This window comes from Strix uralensis, chromosome 1 (genome assembly GCF_047716275.1).
Source record: "Strix uralensis isolate ZFMK-TIS-50842 chromosome 1, bStrUra1, whole genome shotgun sequence".
Lineage (NCBI taxonomy): Eukaryota > Metazoa > Chordata > Aves > Strigiformes > Strigidae > Strix > Strix uralensis.
In genome coordinates, this window is record NC_133972.1 from 15,788,833 (window position 1) to 15,801,384 (window position 12,552).

The 12,552-nt window shown below is 37.9% G+C and overlaps 1 protein-coding gene across 1 annotated transcript in view; it reads left to right on the top strand.

Annotated features, from left to right (window-relative positions):
• The window catches only part of CNTNAP2 (contactin associated protein 2), a 1,208,535-nt gene that overhangs the window by 565,601 nt on the left and 630,382 nt on the right, over positions 1–12,552 (top strand). Inside the window, exon 5 of the mRNA XM_074892371.1 lies at positions 9,891–10,094. Coding sequence (XP_074748472.1) covers positions 9,891–10,094 — 204 coding nt within the window. The remainder of the gene's footprint in view (positions 1–9,890; positions 10,095–12,552) is intronic.

A 12,552-nucleotide genomic window follows, 5' to 3' on the forward strand; every position in this document is an offset into this window, starting at 1 on the left:
TAAAGAGAAATAAGTGTGCATCAACAGTAAGATCAGTTACATTCTCAGGACAGAATACCTGTGTTAAAAAGCCTTGCTTATAAAGTATCACTACAATATACAGATAAACGCACAAATTTTTTGGTTGGATAAAAATAAAAAAACTTGTTTAAGCAATTAAATAATTGGAAATAGGCAGAGAAACACATTGCCATGGAAGTTGTATTTTTTGTGGTGCTCAATCTCCTGCCTCCTCTATGAACAGAGTTCTTCAGATAGGCTGCATCTCATACCATGCATTGTAATCAACTTTCTGGAGTCACAGAACAGAGTAGATTAGGGAAGGAATAGTTTTTATCTGAGCTGTAGACTATCTTCAGTTGCAGTCTTACCTCAGTTCTCTCTGGTACTGTTAGCAGTCTACTATAGGGGCACGGAATTCAGTATAGTCTAATTGTAAACTGTGATTAGGATGCATAAGCTTAAAGCTGAATTGCAAAGTATATGATAAACATGTTCATTGCCTAATTTATCCAATTTATAGTATAAGCATAGCATATGTAAAAATGTTCCCACTTGGTTTTTGAATGAAGTTGTCTTTTTGAAAGCTGAAGAATTAATGAAAGAAAATTTCCTTGAAAATCTCGTGTTACATTAGATTTGGCAGGGAAAAAAATCATCAGCCATAATGTTAAGTGCTTGAAAAATCATCCTAGTTATAAATACCCTTAAGACAATAATTTTGTGTCATATTTGGAGGCTTAGGCTGAATTCCCAAGGCTTTCCTTCAAATGTTTTAGTGTTTTCTTCTGTGTATGCTACAACTAATGCCATTCCAGACATCCAGATTTTCCCTGAGAACCTATTTTTATCTTACATGATACAAACCAGAAATTAGGTGTAACTCTGCAGAGCACTGCACTGGTGTATACGCTCATCACAAAATTATGATCTTCAGCAACAATTAGCTTGTGTAGCAGTGTAGTTCAATAGCTATGCAAATTAGAGAAGGAACCCAATTGTCCTACTGAAAAAAAAAAAAAAAACCAAACAGAGGGGGGCTTTTAATCATGGTCATTAGATTACATTTCTTTATATTGTTTTCCTTCCTTTTAATCTTTCTTCTACTGCTTATCCATTTCACTTGTTGCATTTGTTTTTTATTAGGCATTAAATTATCCCAGACAAAGAGCCACATGTTTACAGACATTTGCACAAGAGCTATCAAAATGAGTAGTAGTATACCGGCATTATAATAACAACAGTGACAATAATAATAGGAAAAAATAATAATAGGAAAAAATGCCTGTGCCTTGAAATTCAGAGAAAACTTGAAAAGCACCATTGGCATATCTTCAGTAGATATTGCACTCAGAATATGGCAAAGCATTCTCACCACCTTAGAGAATATTTCCTCACAGAACTTTCTGGCAGATATATAAAATATAAGAACAAACCTTGTGCCTTTTACCCAAGAATTGACTTAAAAATACACCTTGACAAAACACTCCTTGCTACTTTGGTACTGCGTTGCCATGTATGCGTTATATCTAATGTAAAGAAAAGCAACAACAAAATTCCAAACCTCATAGGAAATGTATTTTTTTTCTTTTTCAAGCGTTGACACCATTTAGGGTTGGATTCACTGACAGATAATGACAAGATTCAGATTCAGTGCGGTGGAAGCTAAACAGGCAGCAGAAACTTAAAATTGATTTTCCTTCACTGTACACTTCTAGAATATGAAAAAGTATACATTATTGTATATGCAACATACATCCATATCTGTATTAGTTTTTTGGGTTTGGTTTTTTTTTTTTGAACTTTGTGGCAGATGCATTGTCTTTTGAAAAAGAGAGTAAAAGCAGTTGTCCATGTCATGAGCTCAGCTAACTTAGTACCACTGAGACTCAAGCTGCAAAGACTCCAGTGGCAAATTCGACGTGCTCTCTTGTTGGCAGTGTTTGGAACTACTGAAAAAGTAGATTACAGTCTTCTGAAGTAATTTCTGTGTACGTAATTTATCGTGAATAATAACAAAATGAGAGTTTGGTTTTGGTATAATTTTAAGCCTTGTCCCTTGCTTTGTTAGGAGAAAACCTCATTTTTGCTGTTAAATTAATACAATGTTTATGTGTTTATATTTGTCATGATGCTATTTTAGTACACATGACTAATATCTACAATGAATGAAACTACACATGTGGAATACATTGGCCCAGCCAAAGATGCTTTGATACATCTCTGATGTTTCCAGAGGATAGGTGATCAGTGCATGGTTAATGCTATTAATTACTATAGTATTAATACACCAGATAAAAGGCTCACATTATGAGGTAAGAAAAGAATGCTACAAGTGAAGATCTTTTCCCTAAGAATTGTTTAAACAGAAGTTTTAAGCAGATGAAATAATGGAGTGAGAAAATGTCACCTATGGTGGCTGTGGATCAGTAGTACAGAACTTGTGTGGTTTTAATCCCAGTGAAATATTCTGTATAAGCTTTGTAGAGTCTATCATTCAGAGATCTGTACTGATTTAAAAATATGTGTACATGATAAATTTGCAATTAATATTGTTGATTTTGTTTGCTCTATGGGAAGCATTTTTCTGGCAAGTACTTTGCTGGTCTGCTTTCTTCTGATCAGTGTTATTTTACTGTGCCTGATAGCAGGAATGTTTTTGTAGGTCTTTTTGAAGGAGCATTTCCTCATCCTTCAGACAGTGTGATTGAGGATTGTTATATTTCTCTCACCAGAAAGAGAGGAAATAGAGAAGTTCTGGAGCTTGAGTCTGATTTGAAGTAGTTTCTTTATAATTCATTAATTATTTTGGAGCACCAAATAAAATATATTTCTACAGACTTGATTCCATGACCAAATTTTACCAAATCCTGCATGTGTAGTACAGGACAAAAGCATAGGTAGGAAGACCTGTGACTGGAGACTTATTTTCCTTTGAGACTTGGGAATGGGATCAAATTTGTCACCCAATTTCCTGTTGATATTTTTAAGACTTTCTGACTTCATTGATTTTTATAGGAAAATTTAATGTGGTGATGCCATTTTAACTAATGAAATGGTTTTAATGTGGCATCTCAGACACATACTGGGATAAGGCCTAACCTATCTTCCTTGCCAGATGAAAGTGATGTTATATTTTTAAGGTATCAACAGTGTTATTCAGTCCATCCATATCACAGAAAATCCAATGGGGGATCAAATTGAAAGTAATGAGAGCTGTACTTCGTATTTAATTTTTCTAAAAAAATTATGTCAGTTGCTTTTCCCCCTGCTTTTCTGCATTTTCTCATCTTTCTCCCTCTTTGTCTCTCACTTTTTTTACACTTTATCTTTTTAAAAAAATTTCTTCCCCCATTGCGGCAGTAGCCTCAGAGAACAGTCAAACTTCTCTGAATGCAGGTAAACACACTATAAGTTATGGCTTAGGTCTCTTTCCTGCTAATGCTAATGCTGGTAGTTGAGTGGCTAAGGATGAGAAAAATTATATATTTACACTGCAATTACAGGAATTATATGGTTTACTGTTTAAGTACCATTCTGCATCGTGGTAATTATCATGATATTAAATAACTGAGTGTCATCATAGAAGTAACACAAGTCATTACCACAGTCTACATATCATAACTCTTAAACATAATTGGTACGTAATCTTTGGTGATTGAATTATCATGCAGACCCATGTGCATGCTGCCAGCACAGCTATGCATAAAAAAACCTCCTTAATCAAAGATTACTGCTGTTTCTTTATTTAATTTAATGATTTTCAAAACATAGCAATTCAGGGCCAGGTTTTGGAAAAAATATGTTGCTTTTCCTCAGCTTTGTTAAAGGGTGTAAAATGAATTTGCTTCAATGAATGATGTGAACAACACGTATGCATAACTGCAACAATGGCATTGGTGTAAAAGGCATTTTGTACCTTGTCATGGGTAACATGTTGTGAATCCACAAACCCACAGAAGTCAAGGCACAGTCCTGATCAGCTCTGTCAGATGCCTGACTGTTAAAGGTAACTTTTGCAGATGCTACAAAGTAGTACCAGCTGGCCTTAGGGGAAAGATGATATACCCCATAGAGGGGTTCCTATAACCCTCAGAAAGTAAATTTAACAGATGTTAATCGAAGAGAATCTCTGACATTTTATACGGAATCATATTTTTTATGATACATTATTTGCTATGAAGGTTGTTTAAGCTGTAATGTCTATCAATTTTCTTTCATTTGTAGCATTTGTTCAAGGCAGTTGTATGAAGATTCAAAAGACTATAATCTGTATAGCAAATTTGCTTTACGTAGAAGTCTGATTTTTTGATAACAGCGTGACTTTCACATAGATATTTTTTCTATCAACAGATATAATGCTTTTCTAAAAGTTGTTTTCTGAAAGTACATACAAAAATCTCAAGAAGGCATTTCTTGGCTCTCTTGACAGTGTATGGCAAGCAAAAACAACAGGTTGATATAATCTCTCTTACAATATTTTTCTAACCATTTTCTTTTTTTCTTCAAAACAAATTTCAGAATTAATATATTTGAGTCGTGAGTGTATAGAAGATAACCCCACCTCTGAAATCGCATACTGTTGCTTCTGAATACAGACTCAGAACACGAACTAGGGTGGCCTCATTTCTGAGAGCAACATCTGCATCTGTGCCTGAGAAAATGTGTCCTCCTTGCATGCTGATAACTTTTTAATGGATTTCTTGCACCTCAAATGCAACATGCCATTCTGATACTTACTTTTGAGATGATTCACATTGTTGGAATTTGTCATTCAGAAGAATCAGATCAGGCTGAGAGTTTTAGGTGCACGTAGAGCTTAATATGTATTTATTATTGGAATGTGTATTGTAAGGTGTGCTTTATAAAGAAAATTATATTGCTTCATTCTGATATACATGAGATATATATTATATACTAATAAATATGAGATATTGCAGTAAATTTGCAATGATCATGTTTTATGTACTGAATAAAATTTCTTCACCATTTTGTTGGCATAAACAGTAAAGGGGTCAAAGTTTATAATTTCATCAAAAGTCTTTGCAGGTTTAGGAAGGTTTGGGGGTATGCTCAAGTTATGTGGTTGTAATCTATTTCGCTGCAGAACTCAACGGCTAACAACAAATCTGACACCTTTGGGTCAGAGTGACTTTGTTGTCTAATCAGAAGCAGAGATGAACAGAGGCTGCACGATTATTGTGCAAATAACATACCTGTCTACCTGCTTCCCTTCTTTCCACTGGCAAGAACTGTCTAGAACTGGTTCTTCCAGTTATGTGATGTCAGTAGTGACAGGAATGGAAGGTATACATAGAATCATAGAATCACGTGATGGTTTGGGTTGGAAGGGACACCTTAAGGATTTTTGCCTGTGTCACATCCCGCTCAGATGAGGGAGACAAGTGAGTCAGATTCGTAAATCCCCAACGGAGTGGACAATGGTGAGGCAACTCTCAAAGTCCAGACATTTATTAACTTCCCACAATGTACTAATTGGATACACAATAACTGGCTAGGTATATAACAAGTTGTGGCAAGCAATACAGTATGCCTTGCATTGCTTAATGGTAGTGAAGGAAAAGGGGAAAAAGGAAAGGAGGGAGATGAAGGGAATAGAGAAATAGAGATCACCGGTCTGGGTTCCTGCGTCAATCCCACCAGTGACCTATTTTTCCAAGTCGTCTCTCACAGCCTGACTTCCTCTTTGTTCGGATGCATCGCTCCTGAGCTTGGAGGAGGTGATCCTTGAATATTAACCAGCTCCCTTGGGCTCCTCTTCGCTCCAGGGCTTTATCCCATGCTACTCTGCCAAGCAGATCCCTGAAGAGGCCAAAGTCTGCTCTCCTGAACTCCAGGGAGCTTGATGTGCGCCCGCCTCACTGCCCTAAGGATCTTGAACTCCACCATTTCATGGTCACTGCAGCCAAGGTTGCCCTTGAGCTTCACATTCCCCACCAGCCCCTCCTTGTTGGTGAGAACAAGGTCCAGCACAGCACCCCTCCTCGTTGGCTTCTCTGTCACTTGGAGAAGGAAGTTATCGTCAGTGCATTCCAGGAACCTCCTGGATTGCTTGTGCCCTGCTGCATTGTCCTTCTGACAGATATTGGGGTGGTTGAAGTCCCCCATGAGAACCAGGGCTTGTGAACATGAGGCTGCTCCTAGCTGTCTGTAGAGGGCCTCATTCGCTCGGTCTTCATGGTCAGGTGGCCTGTAGCAGACCCCCACTATAAAGTCACATGTCCCTGTCCTCCCTTTAATCCTGACCCATAAACTCTCAGTTGACTCCTCACCCACGCCCAGGCAGAACTCCATGTCCTCCAGCTGGTCACGGATATAGAGGTCAACCCCCCCACCCTCATTTCCCCTGCCTTCTTTCCTAAAGAGCCTGTGTCCTTCCCTTCCAACACTCCAGTCATAGGAGTCATCCCACCATGTCTCTGTAATGCCAATAAGATTGTAGCCCTGTAGGTGTGCACACATCTCTTAACTCCTCTTGTTCCCCATGATACATGCAATTACATAGAAGCATTTAAGTTGGGCCTCTGATGAAGCTGACTTACTGGCTGGAATTCCTTTGTGCTGCTCTTCAGGTGCTTTTCTGCTGCCTTGTGATCCCTCTCCAGCCTCTGGGCATCAAACTGGTAGGAGTGGGATGGATTGAAGTTCCCCTTCCCCAGCAACTTTAGTTTAAAGCCCTCTTCACCAGCTTGGCACAGTTAGACTGACATGGCACAGGTTATTTCTAGCCTGGTAATTAAGGGTGAGGGAATGCTATGGAAGACTCAGCATATGGTTCTATATAATTTGAAGAAATGGTTCGAACTAAAAATTCAGAAATTTAAAATTCTTCCCTTTGATTTCCTTTCCACAGACATGGTAATGGTTCAGTGTGATCCATGAAAAAGTCTAGGCATTAAAAAGAATAAATAAATCTTGGCCGTTGAAAAGAGCCTTCAAATCTTTCAGGGACTATTACCCATTTGTTTGATGACAGTCAGCTGCTACCGATTCAACTATGTTAAAAAACTAGTGTGAAACAGAAATGCATTGCATATGCCTATTAATCTTTTAGAAAGGAAAGAGATGTCTTATGGAGACATGAAGAAACTTGCATTATAGAATCCGCCTCCTCAGTCTTCTAGATCTCTTTGACTCCCACAGGAGGAATTTTGTGGAGTCTTTGACTGTTGTGAATAGAGAAAGTTTATTTCTATGACTTTTTTCTGATCTAACTTGAAAAGGCAAGCAGAGTGATTAGACTTACTTTCCAAGTTTAACACAGCTTTTTTGACGTGCTTAATGATCCTTCCATTAATACTTGCCTTTGTATCTGAGCCAATGTGTGAGTATGAGTTGAGTATGAGATAGCATGTCTTACATTTTGGTCTCAGGTAGACTCTGAAATACCTACACTTGATGCTGGTTTACAGAAAACATTACTTACCTCTAAAACTCTCAATCTTAAAAAGCAGCAGCATTGTGAAGGTAAAATCACAAGCTCTGATGATCCATGCTGCGCTGAGATCCATAATTTCATCTTTAGTATAAATTAGGTGGACCTGTAGGTCAACAACTGTCCACTGTCATGATTCCTCCGTATCAGTCTTAGGAACTGTAAACATAGTTTCTGCAAGGTAGCAAAGTACTTAATTTCTGCAATCTGTAATAATCCCTAGAGAGTCAACAGTTTGTGTCAACTGAGGATAATGAGCATATTGTGATTATACATACAGATTTATTAAAGATGTACAGAGGACAAATGGTTATATCAACCAGAAACAGATATCACATACTTCATCAGCATGCAGAAAATCATTGTGTCAGCAAAACAAATGACCTGGAAGTAGTAGAGAACTATTTATTATACTAGTGATTTGTGGGGAAAATCCTGAATAATGGAAGCATAATGTGTTGGTCTTTATATTTGAAAACTTGCTATGCTCGATGATGTAAGAATGTATGAATAGGCATTTAATCAACATGACTGCAAGTCTCAGTCTCAACTGGGTGTGTTTTAGTTGATGAATACAAGATGGATTGTGGATTTTTTGATTGAACAATGAAATAGAAATCATTTATGAAATATTGGTTGTGGTTTTACATACTTTTCTCTAGAAAATAAATGCTAAACATCATGAAGCTTGATTGAATGCTCTTCTTTGACACTCAAATAGCTCTTACATCACTGTGAAAAGCATTCCTGGAAATCACAGAATGTGAAAAAGCAACCTGTACAGATGCTACACATAAGAAGTTCTTTGATAGCAGCTGAGGACACAACAGCAGTAAAAATTGACTCAGCAGACCATTTTGGTGGCTCCTAAATTCTCAAGAAAGGGATCAATGTACATGTTGCTTAGGCTCTTCTCTGAATCAGGGTGTAAAATATTAGATTAGTTGAAAGTAAACATTGTTTAAATGTGTGTTTGGCATACGTTGTAAGAACAAAGGCAACAGGTCTTAGCATAATGAGCTAATCTAGGCCATGTAAATTCAAATTTAAACATATGCAGTTATTTAGACATAGTGTACAAAGTGTTTTAATGGCGTTTTACAGATTCTTCTGTGTTAATTACACAACAGCAGTGGGTTTGTTTCTCTGTTTTTGAGGGGATCTGAAAGATTTAAATTACTTCCTACCATAATAGCAAAAACAAGTAAAGAATTTTAAAAAGTTGCAAGCAGCCTACTGAAGAGCAGCCCACAGTAGGCAAAAATCAGATGTGGTTGAAGAATGTATGATAAAATGCCACCCTTCATTCAGAGCATGAAATGACTGGTATTAATATGGTATGCAAATCAGAAGTGTTTTTGAAGAATATGGCTGGGAAATACTTTTTTCTTTAATTCTTTTTTAAGAATTTTGCTTAGTGCCTATTTAAATTATCAATTGTGAATAGTGAGGATGAAATACTTATACAAATAGTAGCTAAGACACTGGTGATTGATCATAGGTTAAGCAGTTTACAAAGGGGATTTCTTAAACAAATCTTTATAAATTTTTAGAGATCGATATCTGTTTACAATCTTTTACTGACCTCTGCTAAAAGACAGGATTCAACATTGAGCAGAAGTGTATCTGTTGAATGGAATCAAGTTCTGTGGCTATTTTTACTGTGGATCTAGCCTTCAGAAAATTGTGGAAAATTGTGGCTCATTCTTTAGAGTAGAGATTAAGTCATGAAAATAAGACAACGTGAAATTTTGTAGTGTCATTATGCAACATTTATATGAATATTGGATTGACTTTAAATGATAATGATTGCATCCCTCAATTTTCCTCCCAGATTTTGAATAAAAACAAACCTGGTACAAAAATTAGCCCAAATGAAAGAACTTTTTTTTCTATCAAAATTAGTTGAGGTCACAATTTACCCAAGATTTCCATATAAAACTGAACTAGACAAAGCTTATGCCTATGGTTTACATACGGTTTGAGGAATCTTTTAAAATTGCTATGCAATTTCTTTGGGTTCATGTTTTACTGTTCACACTCCTAACAGATACCTGTACTGGTATTACAGATACCTTAAAGAGGGATCAAATGATTTATTAATCATCACTCAGAAGTTTTTCAACTGTAATTAGGAATGTGTGCATGGCAACAACTATATTTGAGAGAAACCAAAAGATGTTGAATACAGTTGTAGTATTTGTCCCCCTGAATCTGTTCTTTTTATATCCTATGTATTAAATTTATGTCCTGCCTGGTTCCTACTTTTTATAGTATTAAATTATGGTCAAGAGAAAATGTATTTACAGTGCATATCATGCTTGCACATTTTTTATTCCGTTCAGGTACAATCTACATATGGCATCTTTGTTTTCCTCGTGGCCACAGGAATATATAATCGCTCATCAACAATGTTATTTGCTTTTTCCTTTAGGGGCTGATGTTATCAATTTTGATGGCCATGTAGTGTTACCATACAGATTCAGGAACAAGAAAATGAAAACACTGAAAGATGTCATTTCTCTGAAATTTAAGACCTCTGAAAGCGAAGGTGTAATCTTCCACGGAGAAGGACAGCAAGGAGACTATATCACCTTGGAACTGAAGAAAGCCAAACTTGTTCTAAATTTAAATTTAGGTATGCTTTGATTGTTTAGTTTTGTGTACTTTTTACCTCTTCCACAAAAATTTTAGGTCAAATATTACATCATTTTTTCCCCCAGTAATATGGTAAACCACATCATTTAATCAGATAATTTGGTGAAAATGTTGTTCATTCCCTTTCTATATGTTTTTTTTCTGTGCCACTCTTTCCTTTTTACCCATGGGAGATACCATGAAAATAAGATCATACAGAATGACAGGATCAGCAATATATTGTCATTAGAAACTTGCTACAAACAGAGCCTTGCTAGAATTATATTTGGCTTCAACTGTGACTCTCAGTGAGAGAAGGGTAGTGTGATCGGTGCTAGAGGAGTAAAGGTCACTCTTAGGAACCTTGCAGCAAAAAAAGTGTCAATCTGGGAAGCTACAGGGCCACATGAATTTGAGGTTTGGCAGCATTCCTAGATTCTGAGAAGCAGGACTAGGAAAAGAAAAAAGACATACCAGTTGATCAGGAAATCTTATAATGGAATTCTGTATATGTTACTCTAGTTTCAGCCTCCTTTTTCCCTCCCAGTGAAAGACTACAGGCGCATGAGTGACCAGATTTATAAAATACATTTACTATTAAAAAAACCCACATTCATCTTGTTTCAGGTATTTTCTTTTTCCTTCAAACAAAAGAGTTTTGGAAAAAGATTTTAAGTAACTTTCCTTAGTTCTCTTATAGATGTGTGAAGAGTAAATTATTCTGTTCATTATTTACATTGAATAGTAATTATTTCCACTAGCATTTTCTCCTGCTCTTTTTCTGAAGATCAATGTGAGCAGATGAGGAGGAGGAAAGCACATCTTCCTACAGCAGTTATCTATTTTTAACAATTTTAATGGCAATTAAAATACTAACCCATTCATTTCCAGTTTATCCATATTCTTCAGTCTGTTTTTATAAGCTGTTATAGCTTCCATATATAAGCTTGGTGGGGATGTTCTTAAATCACTAGGCTGATAAATGGGAATAGGCCCTGTGACACACTCACATAATAAATAGAAGTTAAGCTTTATGGTGTTATTCTTCCTCTGCCTGAGAGTATTGTCTTTGCACCAAAATCAGTGAAAAAGGATGTTCATTTTTCCTAGTGAAGTCCATTGACTTAGTTTGAAATACTGCAAGGGTGAGGAGGCAGGGGGCTGGATTTAGGTTTCACTTTGTACTGGATTTGACTTTGTATTGAAGAAACTGAGGCTTATGGACATGCATGGATTTTTTTTTACTTTTTTTTTTTTTTTTACCCAATAGCTGTTGAAGGATCCATGGCCTTCAGGAAAAAGTCAGTATGGTCATTTGTAGGGGAGTAATTTCTTAAGCCATGGAAGTGTGATTTGCCAGAATGTGTTATCAACATGCACAAATCTTAATGTCTGAGTTGCAGGCTTGCTTGATGGTAAGAAATTCTCAGCTTCAGAAATGCTTTAGGTTCTCATGTATTCAGAACATGGAAGATTGCACTGAGTTATTGGGCAGTGCAGCAATTTTTTAAACTTACTGCTGAATTAGTCATTTGCTGCTTCAGCTGAGATCCATGCTATCAACCTTTGCTGGCTTAGCTCTGTCAGTCGGATTGCAATGAGATGTGATCTCTGACTGGTATAGCTGCAATGGCAAAATCCCCTGGAAAACACAGAAGAGAATTGCAAAACTGTACTCTTGCTAGTAGTTTGACTTCCAGACTAGGAAGGTTGCTGCAGGGGGAAAGACTGAAATATGCTATGTTAGCAGAAGAGTGGCGTTCCTCAGGGGTCAGTGTTGGGACCAGCACTGTTTAACATCTTTGCTGGTGACATGGACACTGGGATCAAGTGCACCCTCAGCAAGTTCACCGACAAGACCAAGCTGTGTGGTGCAGTCGACACGCTGGAGGGAAGGGATGTGCCATCCAGAGGGACCTGGACAGGCTGGAGAAGTGGGACTGTGTGAACCTCATGAAGTTCAACAAGGCCAAGAGCAAGGTCCTGCACATGGGTCGGGGCAATCCCAAGCACAAGGACAGGCTGGGAGATGAGTGGATTGAGAGCAGCCCTGCCAAGAAGGACTTGGGGGTATTAGTGGATGGAAAACTGACTGTGAGCCAGCAATGTGCACTTGCAGCCCAGCAGGTCAACCGTGTCCTGGGCTGCATTAAGAGAATTGTGGCCAGCAGGTCGAGGGAGGGGATTGTCCCCCTCTACTCAGCTCTGGCAAGACCCCCCTGCAGTGCTGTGTCCAGCTCTGGGGGCACCAACATCAGAAGGACATGGACCTGCTCAAGCAGGTCCAGAGGAGGCCACGAAGATGATCAGGGGCTGGAGCACCTCCCCTGTGAGGACAGGCTGAGAGAGTTGGGGGTGTTCAGCCTGGAGAAGCGAAGGCTCTGGGGAGACCTTATAGCGGCCTCCCAGTACTTAAAGGGGCTACAGGAAAGATGGGGAGGGACTCTTGATCAGGGAGT